General features: G+C 34.5%; 1 protein-coding gene across 2 annotated transcripts in view; it reads right to left on the bottom strand.

Moving 5' to 3' along the window:
- TENT2 (terminal nucleotidyltransferase 2) overlaps nt 1-18,558 on the bottom strand; it is a 73,268-nt gene that overhangs the window by 15,031 nt on the left and 39,679 nt on the right. For both annotated transcript variants that reach the window (XM_077139330.1, XM_077139329.1), the window contains exons 11-12: nt 11,341-11,384; nt 4,926-5,062 (exon numbers count right to left, since the gene is read on the bottom strand). In XM_077139330.1, coding sequence (XP_076995445.1) covers nt 4,926-5,062; nt 11,341-11,384 — 181 coding nt within the window. The remainder of the gene's footprint in view (nt 1-4,925; nt 5,063-11,340; nt 11,385-18,558) is intronic.

Consider the following 18,558-nt stretch of genomic DNA (forward strand, 5'->3'; position numbering starts at 1 on the left):
AGAAACAGAACAGCTCTTAAAAAGGGAATTTATTAAGTTGCAAGTTTACAGTTCTGTTCTAGTTTGCTAGTTGCTGGAATGCAATATACCAGAAACGGAATGGCTTTTAAAAGGGGAATTTAATAAGTTGCTAGTTTACAGTTCTAAAACCGAGAAGATGTCCCAATTAAAACAAGCCTATAGAAATGTCCAATCCAAGACACCCAGTGAAAGATACCTTGGTTCAAGAAAGTCAATGAAGTTCAGGGTTTCTCTCTCAAGTGAGAAGGCACATGGCAAACATGGTCAGGGCTTCTCACTCATCTGAAAAGGCACGTAGAAAACACGGTGTCATCTGCTAGGTTTCTCTCCTGGCTTCCTGTTTCACAAAGCTCCCCAGGAGGCATTTTCCTTCTTCATCTCCAAAGATCACTGATTGGTGGACTCACTGCTTCATGGTGCTACAGCATTCTCTGCTCTCTCTGAATCTCCTGCTTTCTCCAAAATGTTTCCTCTCTTATAGGATTCCCATAACTAATCAAGGCCCACCTGAATGGATGGAGACACACCTCCACCTAATCCAGTTTAATAACCACTCTTGATTGAGTCACATCTCCAGGGAGATGATCGAATTATAGTTTCAAACATACAGTGCTGAATAGGGATTAGAAGAAACAGCTACCTTTACAAAATGGGATTAGGATTAAAACATGGCTTTTCTAGGGTACATACATCCTTTCAAACCAGCATATTCTACCCTCTGGACCCTAAAAAAAAGACATGTTTTTCCCATATACAAAATACATTCATTCTATGACAATATCAGAAATCCTTAAACCATTTCAGTAGCAATACAAATGAAATACAAAGTTAGAAACAGTACAAACTCCTATCAAAGTTAGTTACAGGCATGGTGTGTTCTAAAGCAAAGTTCTCCTCTGGCTCTGGACCTATAAAAACTCAAAACAAGTTATGTGCTGCCAACATACAAAGGAGGAACACTCATAGGATACATACACGATTTCTATAGGGAGGAAAGTAGACAGGGGTCACTGAACCTATAGTTTCAAAAATCCACAGGGCAAAATCCATAAGATTTCAAAGTCTGAGAATTATTTATCTTTGGGGCTTCTGAAAGCAGCAGTCCCACCCTTTCCAAAGGCCCATGCAGGGGCCTGCCTCTCTCTGAACGCAACCTTGGGGGACACTGGGAAGACCACCTTTTTCTTGGCTCCACCCTTTCCAAGCATTGGGGCCAAACCCAGGCTCTCCGCCTTCTCCGGGGCATAAACTCAACCTCTCCTGGTGGCAGCCAGGCTCTCCCCAATCCCCAAGGAATATGCTTCATCCTCTCCAAGGCCTGAGGTGGCACAACTCTCTTCCACTGCAATGAGGTAGAAGGCCCACCCACTGCCTTCAGGGCAAAGTCACCCTCTCCGCCTGCTTACAGCCTCCATGGTTTTGCCTCTGAAGTTATTTTTCCTTCAATGTGTCCCTTCTCTGTCCCTCTCAGTCCTGACTGGCAGTGGTTCTCTTTATACAGATCCCACAACACTCTCATTGGCTTTCTATGCAGTAGCCTCGGATCATGCCCGTCAGACATAAGGAATTTCCTCAAGTCCTTCCTGGATAACAACATGTCCAATCCTGGCTTTCTCTGAAATGGCTGACTGGTTCCACATTTGGTTAAATCCTCATGTGGGGCACTATTCTCTGGGGTCGCTCTTTCTAGAGGCCCAGAATTTTCCAGAACTTCAATTTCTGGTTTATTTGTATCCAAGAGTTCAGTTCTCAGCTTATCTCTTTCCTGTTGCATTTCACTAAAAGCTGTGAGGAGAAACCAGGCTGCACTTTTGACATTTAATTTGGAGATCTCTTCTGCTAAATATCCAAGTTCATGGCTTTTAAAATCTGCCTTCCAGCCAAAGCCACTAGTCAGTTTTGCCAGATTATCTGCATTTTAAAACAAGGCTCGCCTTCCTTCCAGTCTGTAATAATACATGCCTCATTTCTGACTAGAGCTTTGTCACATGTAGGTTTAGAATGCACATTTCTACCAACAGTCCCTTCAAAGCATTCTAGGCCTTCTCTATCAGGCTTCTCACAGCTCCTCCAGATTCCTCCCCTTAACCATTTAAAAAGCCGTTTCAACATGTTTGGTATCTGCAAACTGCAGCAGCACCCCACTCTCCAGTACCAACATCTGTTCTAGTTTGCTAGCTGCTGGAATGCAATATACCAGAAACAGAATGGCTTTTAAAAGGGGAATTTAATAAGGTGCGAGTTTACAGTTCTAAGGCCGAGAAGATATCCCAATTAAAACAAGTCTATAGGAATGTCCAATCAAAGGCTATCCAGGGAAAGATACCATGGTTCAAGAAAGCCATTGAAATTCACGGTTTCTCTCTCAAGTGAGAAGGCACATGGCAAACACAGTCAGGGTTTCTCACTCATCTGGAAAGGCACGTAGAAAACATGGCATCATCTGCTAGCTTTCTCTCCTGGCTTCCTGGTCCACGAAGCAACGCAGGAGGCATTTTCCTTCTTCATCTCCAAAACTGCTGGCTGGTGGACTCTCTGCTTCGTGATACTGCAGCATTCTCTGCTCTCTCTGAATCTGCTGCTTTCTCCAAGATGTTTCCTCTCTTATAGGATTCCCACAAACTAATCAAGACCCACCTGAATGAGTGGAGACATGCCTCCACCTAATCCAGTTTAACAATCACTCTTGATTGAGTCACATCTCCAGGGAGATGATCTAATTATAGTCTCAAACATACAGTGCTGAATAGGGATTAGAAGAAACAGCTACCTTTACAAAATGGGATTAGGATTAAAACATGGCTTTTCGAGGGTACAATACATCCTTTCAAACCAGCACAAGTTCTAAGGCCATGAAAATATCCAAATTAAGGCATCCAGAGAAAGATACCTTAACTCCAAAGAAAGGGTTGATGAAGTCCAGGATTTCTCTCTGAGTTGGGAGGGCACATGGCGACATCTGCTAGTTTTCTCTCCTCATTTCATAAGGCTTCCCGGGGGTGTTTTCCTTCCGCATCTGCAACGGTCTCTGGCTGTGTAGGCTCTGTCAGCACTCTCCTTTTTCCAGAACGGTTCCCTCTTAAAGGGATCCAATAAACAACTCCACCTTGAATGAGTGGAGATCCACCTCATAGAAACCATCTAATCAAAAGTTAACACCCACAATTGGGTGGGTCACGTCTCCATGGAAACAATCAAAAAGATCCCACCCAGCAATACTGAATGAGGATTAAAGAACATGGTTTTCCTGAGGTATGGGACAGTTTCAAACCAGCACAAAATACATAAATATAAGAGCCAGAACTATGAAATTCCTGAGAATACAACATAGGAAAGCATCTTTGGGATCCTGCTTTAGGGAATGGTTTCTTAGACTTTACACCAAAGCACAGGCAACAGAAGAAAAAGTAGATAAATGAGACCTCATCAAAATCTAAAACTTCTGTGTATCAGAAGACTTTATCATGAAAAGTAAAACAATAACCTATCATGGGAGAAAATATTTGGAAAGCACATATCTGGTAAGTGTTTAATATCCAGAATATATAAAGAAATCCTACAACTCAAAAATAAAAAGACAAACAACCCAATTACAAAATGGACAAAAGACTTGAATAGATATTTCTCCAAGTAGATATACAAATGGCCAAAAAGCACATTAAAAGATGTTCAGCATCATTAGCCATTAGGGAAGTGCACACCAAAACCACAATGAGATACCATTTCACACCCACTGGAAAGGCTATTAAAAAACTGGAAAATTACAAGTGTTGGAGAGGTTATGGGAAAACAGAAACACTCATATATTGCTGGTGGAAACGTGAAATGGTGGTAGACAATTTGGCAGTTCCTCAGAAAGTTAAGTATAGAATTACCAAATGACCTGGCAATCCTACTTCTACATATATACCTAAAATAATTGATAGCAGGGATTCAAACAGATATTTGCACACCAATGTTCATAGTGGCACTATTCACAACTGCCAAAAGATGGAAGCAACCCAAGTGTCCCATCAACTAGTGAATAGATAAACAAAGTATGGTATACACATACAATGGAATATTATTCATCCATGAAAAGGAATGAAGTTCTGATAGAAACGACAACATGGCTGAACCTTGATGACCTCATGTTGACTAATAAAAGTCAGACCCAAAAGGCCAAATATTGTATACGCTCATTGATATGAAATCATTAAAATAAGCAAACTCATGGAGTTACAATTTAGAATATAGGTTACTAAGAGATGGTGTACAGAATGGCTATAGGTACTTAAGGCTTAAACTGTACAGAGTTTCTACTTGGGACAACAGAAATATTTTGGTCATGGATGGTGGTGATGGTAGCACAACATTGTGAATATAATCAACAGGACTGAATCATGTATCTGAATGTGGTTAAAAGGGGAAATGTTAGGTTGTATATAATATGGTACCAAAATAGAAATTTTTAAAGTACGCTTTCATCAGTTATAGCAAAGGTACCACACACCAATGCAAGGTGTTACTGGGGTAATGTGCCAGTCTGAAACTGTTATTTACTTAGAAAAACATATTCTTAAATCTAATCCATTCCTGTGGGTATAAACCCATTGTAAAAAGAACCTTCTGATAAGGTTACCTCAGCTAAGTTGAGTCCACCTCAATCAGGATGGGTCTTAATCCTATCACTAGAGCCAATTATAAGAGAATGAAATTATAGAATGAGACAGCCAAACATAAAATGGGATCAGTAGAGAAACTGAGCTTATTGAACTATAATTTTTTTATTAGAGAGGAATATGAACTCTACAGATACTAAATTTTATAAACTACACACTTATAGACAACTTTACAGCATTGTAATTGACAAATGCAGCTTCTGATCAAATTTTTAGCATTCACTTATATAAAGTTTCACTTACTCAAATTCTGTAGCATAATATTTAAGAAAGCCCAGTAAGAGGTCCCCGAGACTTGATTCATTCTTGGAGAGGTAAGGAGGAACATTACATGGAGCTTGATGTACAAGGTGCAGCTGGATAGCAGGACTAAAAGATTCCTGTCAAAAAGAAAAGGGAAAAATGTAAAGCCATTTAAAACATATACAAAATTTCATAAATTGTAATCTAAGGCTCTCTCAAGAAGGAAAAATTTTCTTTATGTTGCAATTTGGAAATCTGAAGATTTTCTTCCACTCAAGGTTTCACACAATGTTTGGAATAGGCCAGGAAGTACCTGAAAAGTCAAGTTATTATAAATCCTTGGTCTGGGCATATCACCCAGTTAAACAATGAACCCTTATGGTTGCAAAAGATTTTCTAATTCAAAAATAAAGCCTTACTATGCATATCAAGATCTCACCCAATCATATATAGATTTCTTTATAAATAGATTTCCTTTTTAATTATTTCTAAGAGGCGCAGTTGTGCTTTATGAAGACTATATTAATCAGTAAGCAAAAGACTTTTTTTCTAAATTTTTCTAAAACTTTTCTCAAAGGCTTTAAAAGTAACTTCAATATGTGAATGTACTTACACTGATTTTAAGATTGTGTTTTGTTTTATTTTTGTGTTTGTATTTTGTAGCCTAGAGGGAAGAGAAGATAGATGTTCAACATGAATTAAACTTAAAAAGACAAAGAGGGCACTGGGTTAGGTAAAAGGAGAAAGACGGGAAATATACCAGCAAGCAATATTCCAGCAAACTTTTACCATGATAATAATAAAGGAGGATACTATTCTCCTGTAATCCAAGCCCAAACAAGACACTTATTAGAAAGAATACTAAAGGGTACTTATTTTTTTTGCCTATGTTATGCCATTCACTTTAATATTTACTCTTTCCTCTATTAGCAGCAAATTCTAGATCTGAAATATATTAAATGAACTATAGAGCTTCTCAAGTAATACATATCCAATGTGTTGGAAAATAATCTTTCTACAGTAATTCACACACTGCCATCAAGAATGGTTCTCTGTATTTTCCCTTTGCCACCAAAGTAGACATGGATTTTTTTAAGCAATTTGTAAAGTTAACAGAATGAGAACTAAAATTAGATTCCCAACTATCTAATAGATCAACCTTAGGTTTATAAAGTACCAATTAGTAACATCAAGGTTAAAAAATAGAGACTCCCAAAATAACTAAATGGTAGTACAGAGAAATATGGTAGTGCACCTATTTAATGATATTCCTCAAAAAACAGTGAAAACAAACAAACAAAAAACAAGGAAGTAAAAATATCCTTTCCTGACACCATTATATATAATTCTATTAATAATTTTTAACTGCCAAGAAGTAATTAACAACCTCGCAGAAGAAAAAACCCTATTATAGCCATGATTCATAAAACTGAAACTCCTAACCTTGGGACTTTTCCTTACGTTTCCAATAGATGTAGTATGACATTATAAAACTCAAACAGAAATCCTAATTGTCTAGTCTAATATTATGAGTAATTAGAGCAAAGTCTTAATTCGCAATAAAGAGTAAAAGCAGAAGGAAGAGCAGAGATACTGCTTCTACCTCCACTTTGTCTCTTACCTGTTAGGATAAACTGGCTTAGGACATTATATAAAGCAATAAAATTTAAATAATATATCCTGGAAAATTAAACAAAAGGTATAATGTAAGCTCAAATGACAAGGAAAATACAAGTGGGTACCTGTTGAATAGCTTCTGCTCTGAAAGCTTACAAATTCTGATCCCTAGTACCTAGCACAATTACTGAAATTAAGCATTCAATTAATGAACTAACGTTCAAATAGAAAAGTCACTTTCTTACTTGAAGTTTAATGCTATTTGAAAATCCTTTAAGTATTTTATTTTGTTCAATAATTTAAAGAAAAAGGTCAGCTATTGTGACATTAAAACTGAAGACTTCTGAGACCCACTACAACGCTCAATGACCTTGAACCAACAATTTGTCAGTCTTCTCTTTTCATGGTCATACACAAAAACGGCCATGTCATGCATAGTGAGAAAGAACTGAAAAAGAACTAACTCCAAACCTAAGAAAAAATTATGATGCACATAAAAGAAGCTATAGTAATTAAGAATTTCAATTATCTTTAAGAAATCCCCATTTTTGGGTAATCATTTACACTGCAAAAGATCCTTTCCTTTAAGAAAGATTTCAACAAAGAATTCCTTTAAAAGAGAGCTTTCCCACTGTGTTTATGTGTTTAAGAAAAATATATGCTACTTCAGATAGGATTAAGGGGGTCCAGAACTAAAATGTTAGGAAGCACAAAAAAGAGCAACTACAAAGCCAAATGAAAAAAAAAAAAAAGAGTCTTAAAATTACAACATAAGTCAATGGAAAAACAATTTAATTGACATAATGTGATGTCTAGTTCTTAAAGCAGTTTTTTGGATTTCCAATATTCATTGCTACTTGATTGCTTCAATGTAGAAAAGACTTCTTGTGTACTTTTTAAATTGATATTATCATTTGGAGCGTCTAACAATGATCTACTAATTTCTGAAAACATTTTCCAAATGCTATTTAAATACTGATATTTTTGAAAATACATAATATTCCATTTCTCTTCAATGCCAATTTAGGAAAAATTTCAATAGGTAAGTCCTTGAAAAGCATCTGAAAAGTTTCCCTGTTTCTGCTCTTAAAATTGCTTACCAAATACGGCAGTAATATCTTTTGCCAGATTCCATCATTTTTCTGAGGCTATACCATAATACCTTACTTAACCTTCAAAGTTTGAAATTTGGACAATTAAGCATTTCCTAGATTGGCTCAACTTCTATACTTGGTAGTCATTCTTTAAAATGATGTACAGCTTAAATGAAAGATGACTGCTTTCCATCTCCAGGCAAACAGAAATTTAAGTTGCATAATATTCTGACATAATGAATTATTAGACCCAGAAGTAAATATTAAGTAAGGTCTCAAAGAAAAGGATAAGCGATTTAATGTATCTAAGTTGCATTTTGTTTGACTAAAGGAGGAAGAACTAAATGATTTATTGAAATTTTTGCTAAGTCTTCTTAATTGTATCTAGGTCACCTCTGATCTGGTGCTGTATTTTAAGAACCAACCACTACATTTCCTTAATTTATAATTATACCTGATTTTAGTGAGATCTTCAAAGTTTTGAAATCAATACAGGCATTTAACATAAAAGCACTATAATGAAGTGGTTAAGAATATGAGCTTTCAAGTCAGACCTAGGTTTAAAACTTTGTTCTTCTTTTTTTTTTAAAACTTTGTTCTTCTATTAGCAGTATGAACTTAAGCAAATGACCCAGCTTTCCAAAGACTTAGCTTCTTCATCTATAATACAAGGTAATAATAGTACTCACAGGGCTGTTGTGCAAATTAAATATTTAATGCATATGCATAGCAGCAGCGATATTAGCCTGTTATTAACTATTCCGTATATGGCAGACATCATTTAATAAAACTGCACATTTTTATCCAGTAATGAGTACAGTTATCCCCTAAAAGTTTTAATGTATTATTTCAAAATTAGCTTCCTTATGTTTTTTTTTTGTTGTTGTTTTGTTTTTAACATGGGCAGACATCGGGAATCAAACCCGGGTTTCCAGCATGGCAGTTGAGAACTCTGCCACGAGCCACAACTGCCTGCCCCCTTATGATTTTTTAAATTTAAGAAAAACTTAAATTTAAACTTAACTTTAAAACAATGTTTTAAATCATTTTTAAAAATTAATCTTCACCAACACTTTAAAATTTTCTTTTCAAAGGTATTCATTTTATAGCCTGCTTAAGAAAAACTAGTCTCTTCATTATGTTTTATGCATTTTAAAACCGAAAAAGTTGCTGTATGCATAGTTGTAAAATCTAGGATATTTTTAGTATATAGCTGCACAGAACTCTACATTCTCAAAATTTTTATTTCATAACGATAATCTTACATCTTTATTTTATTAACATAAATAGCTTCTTAAAATACCAGGATACCATTAGGGAAGGAAACAAATAATTAAAAAATTATAAAGTATCTTGATAAACTACATAGCACAAATTTAGATATATCTCACAATAATATGCTTGTATCAAGATAAAGATTCCTTGGTAAGCACAATCTGTTTATATATTTAAACTTTTTTAACTTCATTTTTTTCATGCTCCATAGTATATATGTTGCCCCTCTATTACTTGTTTTTAAAGTCAATTAAGAATTAAATATTAATAATCAGCAATGCTATGTTATAGAAGTTTTTGGAAATATGCTTATAGTCTTCCCTGCCTTTCCTTCATAATTGATTTGAAACTATTATAACAATTATTAAATAAATAATTTGCCATACATTTTAAGAAAATATGAAAATAACTAAAAACTGCATACTATATTGAGCAATAAATTCTATTCCATTCCCAAACTGTTTTACTTATTTAAAAAATAAAATCCTATTCTAACTATATAGAGGAGCTCAAAATTTAAAAGAACCTTGTAGCTTTCTTTGTAAAGTAACAACTTTCCTTTAACAGCAAATTTTAAAGTCATTCCCAAACTTATTTATGCAAGTTGTAATTTTGCCATATTTCCTTTCTGAAAGAAAGGTGTATCTGTATAGGATTAATCAGATACAAACAAGGAAAATGTAATAACCAAAGCATATAGGTAAAACAATATGTTAATGATAATCACTGTAATTTTTACTTCCCATAAGCAGATTATAATGGAAAAAACACCAGTTTCTAGGTACTTCATTTGTGACTATATGGTTTATATCAATCACACAACCTTTCCAAGACTCAGTTTCTTTATCTGTGAAATAGGGATAAAACCTTGTAAGTTTGCTTGTTGATTCGTTTACTTAGGACTAAAGAAATTACACAAAAAATTTAGTATGCCAATATATAATGGATACTAAATAAATTACAAGTTATTAGTAATAACATATTAACAGAAATAAAAGGTTGAAATATTAAACACACAGTCACTATCTCTGACCTCTGAAGAGTCAGTACTTTATAGATGGGGTGAATAAGGCCAAATCAGGGCAAGTTACTATTACTTCTACACTTTCTGATGCTTTTATTAACATTGTTTATAATGTTTAAGAGAACATAAACACAGATCCCTAACTATATTTGAAACTCTTTATAATAGTTCTTCATATAGCACAGAAATTAGTTTTGAAAAGGAAGAAGATAGCCAGATTCCAAAAGAACCTTGTTAAAAATGGTTTCTAACAGATAACCCAGTCAACTGGGAGGCTCCAACTACAGTATAACTCTATTAATACAGTGAACCTTTTATTATCTAGCACCTCACATATGTGCATTACAATAATTAACGTTCAAAAGCAAGAACATCAGTTTTCCTCAATTATCAGAGATTAATTATATTTAATTTATATTCCACATCAAGTATATTTACTGTATTTTGTGATAGCTGTAAAATAAATGAATAAGTTCTTTGAAATTGGTCACCCAAACTGAATATAATGCTTCCTTAGTGATATGGCAATCTATTAAGTTTAATAAACAGTTTTTATAAGTGTATGAAACTAACAGGTTAAAAAGTACGTGCCTTTCAGAAGTTTGGTCAAATTTTCTAAACAAGTAACTTAAATATTATTTCGGAATAAAACAGAACAAGAATGATTATGGAAGAAGACAGAAATAGTAGGACTATTAAACAAGGAAACAGAATACTGGAAAAAGAACACAAGAAAGGTGGAAAAGAAACAAAAGGTTTCATACAGATTACGAGTGTGTACATTACCTAAATTTCTCTAAACTCAAACTGAGTACAAATTAAACTTCTTCCAGTAGGCATACTTCATTTCTCAAATGTTTCCAATTAAGTTCAAGAGGATCCTTAATAGTATGCACACAAGAACAGTGTACCAAAATTAACTCTATTGATATATTACTTGGCAAAATCAAATGAGAGATAAAAAGGTTACTCAATAGTTCAACTTGTTTTTCCTGCTTTTCAAAAGCGTAAATACATTGGGCCGGAAAAATTCTGATTCACTACATAAAGAAATGCTATAAGACTGTACTCACAAATGGCATGAAGAAAACTGAAATAAGGCTAAAGGGCCTTCGGTAACTGAGCATAGTTAATTCTCATTAGTGATAATCTTGAGTACCATGCAAAAAAACATGCCACCATAGATATGCTTGCCAATACCAAAATACAGTATCTGAGTCAGCTGAAAAAATATATAAAACACTGAAAATGTTCTAATGGCCAATGCTTCACCCTATATAGAAAATGTTATCATTTACATAGAAAGTAACTAATACTACTTTTAAAATCACATGAATACTGTATATATAATTTCTACATACAGTTGACATAATATGTATTATAATAATTTATAAGAAACACTTACTGGGTAAATTTTTTGGAGGGATGGAAGGATGGGTTCAGGTAGGGCTATAAAAAGAAAAAGTTTAAAGCTTCTGTGATTCACATGATTAATTTTGCAAGGCAATAATTTGTCAACCACACCCCAGGTATGAGACTGATATTAGTTCCTACAAGGGTTTAGGCTAAAATTCAACACTTTTTTGGTATATTTTGTGAAATTAACCTTGATCCCTAAAATTTTAAATTTAACATATATCTAAATTGACAATTTAAGGTTTAGTTAATGAACTATATATATTCCTATGTAAACAAATGCTCCTTATATGTTTTTAGAATAACAGGCCGTCAATAATGGGATAAATATCATTTAGTCCAAAATCAGACACACACAAAAGAAGCAAGACAAGGACTGTTGTACAGATACTGAATGGACATTGTTAAGATGGTATATAGCTACCAAAACAATAATTTTTCAAGAACAGTCCAACAATACTAAATCATGATAGAACAACAGTTCTATCATAATTGTCTATTATTTAATTTCTGCTACTATCAACAATAATACCAAAATGGAGATAGTTCTAAGAAACTGATCAACAGGACAAAATCTTCCACTTCATTACTGTATTTTTTAAAAGAAATCTAAATCTAAATAAAATTTCAGACAAAGGAATCATGTCATGCTACACTATATTTTTTTAAATTATCATTCTTCACCCTTCAATAGCTTTATCCAATTTCAACATCATTATATGCATTAACAGTAATTTTATAGTATTATAATGTAAATGGAATAATATGAAAAGCAAACTGTCTAATATTTGCAATATGAGAAATGACTATAAAATATAATGCCTTTAGAATGGTTAAAAACAAGTAATACATTTTTACATTTTCAAGATTTCTTTAAAATTAGAGACCAAATATACCACCCTATGATAAACTTTGTACTTAAGAATTAGAAATGCATTATATATAATTTGATGAATTCAGTAATAAAGAATTTTTAACTCAATTCACTTTTTAATTTGCTGTTTAGCAAAAGCTTTTAAAAACGACTTCTAAAGGGTGGGCCATGGTGGCTCAGCAGGCAGAGTTCTCACTTGCCATGGCAGAGACCTGGGTTCAATTCCCGGTGCCTGCCCATGCAAAAAACAAAAAAAATTTTAAGATTGGAATAAAATAAAATTTCATGATAGTCTGGATATTCAGTGTATGACTGAATATTGGGGGGGGGGGAACTCACTCATTCCTAAGAATCATCTTAGGAAGAAAGGGTATACTTTTTACCCAGAAACATTCAAATACTCAAAATTCTAGAAGACTCAACAAGGAAACTCAAGCCACAGTCAACTTCAAATATCTGTTTCTTTAACATTCTTGAATGATTTCTTAATAATTTTGTTTATAACATAGAAGCCAAATGGAAAACCTTACTGGAAATTAATTTATTTAAAACTCTGAATTCCTTTCCTATTAAATACCCTAGTAAACAATGGAATAAGACTGAAAGCTCAGTGGAGAGAGACAGAAAGCTTTCCCCCTAAGATTGGGAACAAGAGAAGGATGCCCTCTGTCACCACTATTATTCAATGTTGTATAGAAATTCTAGCTAGAGCAATCAGGCAGGAAAAAGAGATAAAAAGCATCCAAATTGAAAAGGAAGAAGTAAAAACTTTTCATTATTTGCAAATGACTGGATACAATACATGGAAAATTCTGAGAAATCTACAACAAAGTCATTTGTGCTAATAAACAAATTCAGCAAGGTGGGGGGATATATAATTAATGTGCAAAAATCACTAATGTTTCTATACACAAGCAATGATTTAATTGAGGAGGCAATTGAGGAAAAAAATTCCATTCAAAACAGCAACTAAAAGAATCAAATATCTAGAAATGAGCTTAACTAGGGACATAAATGACTTGTACACAGAAAACTACATAACACTGCTAAAAGAAACCAAAGAAGATCTAAATAGGTGGAAAGATATTCTCTGTCATAAATGGATAGGAAGGTTAAATTTAGTTAAGATGTCAATTCTACACAAATTCATCTACAGTTCAATGCAGTACCAATCAAAATTCCAACAACCCTACTTTGAAGACTTGGAAAAGCTAGTTACCAAATTCATCTGGAAGGGAAAGAGACCCCAAATAGCTAAAAGCATCCTAAAAAAAAGAACAAAGTGGGAGGATTAACACTTTTGGATTTTAAAACTTATTACAAAGCCACAGTGGTCAAAACAGCATGGTATTGGCACAAAAACAGAAGTACTGACCAATGGAAGAGAATCAAGAACACAGAACTAGACCACCAAATCTATGGTCAACTGATCTTTGACAAGGTCCCCAAATCCACTGAACTGGGTAAAAATAGTCCTTTCAATAAATGGGCATGGGAGAATTGAATATCAATAGTCAAAAGAATGAAAGAGGACCCTTACCTTACATCCTATACAAAAATTAACTCAAAGTGTATAAAACACCTAAAACATAAGAACTAGTACCATAAAGCTCCTATAAAAAAATGTGGAGAAACATCTTCAAGACCTAGTAATAGGAGGTAGATTTCTAAACTTTATACCCAAAGCACAAACAACAAAAAATAGATAAATAGGAACTCCTCAAAATCAAATGCTTTTGTGCCTCAAAAGACTTCGTCAAAAAAGTGAAGAGGCAGCCAACACAACGGGAAAAAGTAGAAATCACACATCACACAAAGGTTTGATATCCTGTATATATAAAGAAATTATACAAGTCAACAACAAAAGAACAAACAACCCAATTATAAAATGGGCTAAAGATATGACTAGGTATTTCTCCAAAGAACAAATACAGTTGGCTCAAAAGCACATGAAAAGATGCTCATTTTCATTAGCTTTAAGGAAGCTGCAGATCAAGACTACAGTGAGATACCACCTCATATCTAGAAGAATGGCTGCTATTAAACAGGAAACCACAAATGTTGGAGAGGATGTGGAGAAATTTGGACACTTATACACTGCTGATGGGAACGAATAGTGGTACAGCTACTATGGAAGACAGTTTGGCAATTCCTTAGGAAACTAAATATCGACTTGTCCTATGACCTGGCAATACTGCTACTTAGTATATACCCAAAAGAGCTGAAAGCAGTGACACAAGCAGACATGTGCACACCGATATTCACAGCAGCATTATTCACAATCGCCAAGAGATGGAAACAATCCAAATGCCCACCAACAAATGAGTGGATTAACAAAATGTGGTATATACACACAATGGAATATTATGCAGCAGTAAGACGAAATGATGCCTTGAAGCACATGACAAGATGGATGAGGCTTGAGGACATAATGCTGGGTGAAATAAGCTAGATACAAAAGGACAGATACTGTATGATTCCACTTTTATGACCATGTTAAAGGTAAAATCAAAGGCTTATAATATAGGGGACCTATAGATAAACAGAAACTAGAGATGTATGAACAGTTAGCTAATGAGGCTGAACTTAATTGTAAGAGAATAGATAAAAGTGAAGGTGGTTCACAGTGGATTAAAAAGTAATATTACCACATTGAAGGTAAATATGATTGACAGGGGTTGTATAGACCCATGTGTCCTACAGGTTAACAGTACAAATATAAATAAGTTCTTGTATGAACTACTGCAAAGATATGAATCTTGTACAAAGAGTATATAAGTTTAGGGTATGGGGGAAAATTGCTATTGCATGCTATGGGCTATGTTTAACAGGAAAACATCAACAGTACCACAGCAACACCAGGGGTAAATAATGGGGGGAAGGGCAAGAGTTAAGAGGATGTTTAGATTTTCTAGTTGGTGAGGGTATGTTTATTGGTTATCTTTCTCATGGGAACAATGAAATTATCTAAAATTGAGTGTTGATGGAATGTTGACTTTATTATACATGATGCACATGACTAAGAAGTAGACTGGCAAACGATGGTCTATACATATGCTCAAATATTGTGCAGCTACTAAAAGGAACCAAGTTGTGAGGCATACAACACTGTGACTGAACCTGTGGGACATTTGGTAAAGCAAAATAGGCCAGAAATAAAAGAGCAATTATTGTATGGTCTCATTTAGAAAATACTTATAAGAAAACAGGAGCCTAGATTGTAAGCTCTTATAGCAGTCACATTTAGTCCAGAGCAGTAACGGCTGTTTCTGGGTTTTGAGAGGCTAATTTATATACGTATAACCTGGTATTTAGAGATAAAAATGAAGCTGATCAGGTAGGGATTAAGGTAATTCAGAATACAGAGAAAAGGAAGGCATTGCCTATATTTTAGAACTTCATCCACTCTTTGAGACCCAAGAAGGAAGGGTTTATTTTGTCCAGAACCTAAATTTTCTGTCACACTTAGTCTAACTCAACCTGTCTGGATAGATCATTTAAACAATCTAAACACAGGGAGCCCAGAGTAAGAATAAGGGTCTTAAATTCTATATAGCTTGATGTAATGCCTAATAAATCCCAGAATATATTAAGCAGATAATCAAAAAGTATTGGCAAAGTCCCTTGAGAATGGGAGAAAAAAATACAGAACTATTAAACATCACCATCAGGGAAACCCCTGATACTGTATTAAACATTAGGGACACCCAAATTAATAGGCCAAGCCCTTGATCTTGAGGTTTGCTCTTGCGAAGCTTATGTATGTAGAACAGAAGCTTAGTCTACCTATAGGCATGCCTAAGAGTTACTTCTGGAGGACCTCTTTAGTTGCTCAGATGTGGCCTTTCTCTGTCTAAGCCCAACTCTGCTAGTGAAATCATTGCCCTCTCCCATACATGGAACATGACATCTGTCATGGTTAGGTTCATGTGTCAACTTGGCCAAGTGGTGGTACCTATTTGTCTGGTTGGGCAAGTGCTGGCCTGTCTGTTGCGATGAGGAGGACATTTCATAGAATTAAATCATGACCATGTCAGGTAATATCAGCCAAACGGGAGTGTCTTCTGCAATGAGTAATGCTTAATCTGATCACTGGAAGTCTTTTAAGGAGGATTCAGAAAAGACAGGCTCTTCCTGTCTTGGCTGGTGAGCCTCCCCTGTGGATTTCGTCCAGACCCTCCACTGGAACTGTCAGCTTCACAGCCTGCCCTGCAGATTTTGGACTCTGCATTCCCGAGGTCACGTGAGACACTTTTATAAATTTTATATTTGCGAGTGTTCTCTGTTGATTCTGTTTCTCTAGAGAACCCTAACTAATACAATATCCAGGGGTGAAAGTGTCCCTGGTGGCATGGGAAATGACTCCCAGGGATGAGATTGGCCCTGGTACTGCGGAGTCAACAATGCCATCCTGACCAAAGGGAAGAAAAGAAGTACAACAAATAAGGTATCATGGTTGAGAGTTCAAATCGAGTCAAGAGGCTACTCTGGAAGTCACTCTTAGGCAAGCTTCATCTAGACATTGCTACCTACCATAACTTGCCATACCCCAACCAAAACCATTCCTGCTGATCCTAAAGAACACCTAGGGCATTATATAAGATTCTACAAAGCTTCCATGCAAGCTACAACCTCCAAATGGGTCCCTGGACCAGGTAAGTCCTGAAATGAAGAGGGGCTAGCCTTTCCAGAACATCAACTACTTCTATCCCCCATCCCATATTATTAATAGCCCCTCTCAACATGAAAAAGTTAGAATGGGCATAGCCCCAATACCCTTAAAGAACGGGAAAAAGATTAAAAGTGATGGTGGATTTATACAAAGAAGGTAGGGTTTAACAAATGAGTATGACTGTTGATTCATTATATTGATATTTCTTTTAGTCTCCAGTATCTTAAGAGCAACTAGAGGTAAAAATCTAAAATTGTGGAATTGTAACCCATACCAAGCTCTGAAGTCTGTTCTACAACTAACTGTTGCAATATGCTTTGAAATTTTATTGCTTTTTGTATATGTTATTTTTTACCAAAAAGAAAAAAAATATTTCTTCTAGCCTCCAGTGTTTTAGAGCAGCTAGAAGGAAAAATCTGAAATAGTGAAATTGTAACCTATAACAAACTCTAAAATCTGTTCTGCAACTATTTTTTTAAATGGATTTTGAAAATCATTGCTTTTATCTTTCTTTTCTGTTTATCTATGTTATATTTAACAATAAAAAATGAAAAATTAATAATTAAAAATAATGAAAAATTAAAAATAAAAATGAATTTTTAAAATGCCCTAGTAAATTAATATTATAATAAAACAGAGGAAGAAGAAAAGACTGTAAAGAATTAAAATAAAGAAATTTTATCTCATACTAGAACCCTAATTAGAATTCTAGGAGAGAAAAATGAATATTAACTACTGGTTTAGGGTCTTTCAATGGACAAAAGAGCCTCTAGAAATCAAATAGGAAATCTTGAGGAGTATCATTCAGTAAATTCTCTGACTTATAACTTTAAAGATTTATAAACACTGGTCATTAGAGAAGCAATTATTATACTGTTGCACTTATTTATTAACAGAATCCTGACAGCAGCCTCAAAGAGCTTAGTCATTTTTTAAATATTTATCTTTCTACTACTACTCCTCCTCCAAAGCAATATACATTTATTCCAGAAGAATCTGGCTCTAATATCCATTTTATTTGAACTTCAAAACTTTGGACCACAGACAACTTTTTAAATTTCTCTCTCAAAAGCAAAATAAGACCAAAAAAGAAAAAAGAAAAACTTATTATAGTATATGATCAACAGATAATGTTCTACAAGGTTTTACTTTGTCTGCTGCACAGATAGGGGCTTTCTGGGTAGGCCTCCACAAATTTATACCCCTAAACTTGCCAAAAAGATTTACCAAACGTTCAGCTATTAAAATAGCTCTTCTTCACTAGCATTAAGCAAACATATTTGAACAAAGAAAGAACATCCTTGTAAGTGGTCTTCTACTACATATACATTAAGTCTTTTACCTGCTCTCCTTGCCAACAGATATTCATATATTCAGCTAGTCAATCATTAAACATCTTGGACCCCTGGTCCAAAGTGTGCATCCATCTTTAGCAACTCTTAGAGTCCAGCTAAGTAGAATGTATAGAATGCTTTAATTACTATTTCTTGGATTGTATGTACACAAGGTTTATGTTTGTTTTTTTTAAAACTGTAAAAAATAGCATATATACAAAAAAGCAACACATTTCAAAGCACACCACAACAATTAGTTATAGAACAGTTTTCAGAATTTGATATGGATTACAGTTTCACAATTTCAGGTTTTTACTAGAGACAAAG

This window comes from Tamandua tetradactyla, chromosome 21, assembly GCF_023851605.1.
Source record: "Tamandua tetradactyla isolate mTamTet1 chromosome 21, mTamTet1.pri, whole genome shotgun sequence".
Taxonomy (NCBI): Eukaryota; Metazoa; Chordata; class Mammalia; order Pilosa; family Myrmecophagidae; genus Tamandua; species Tamandua tetradactyla.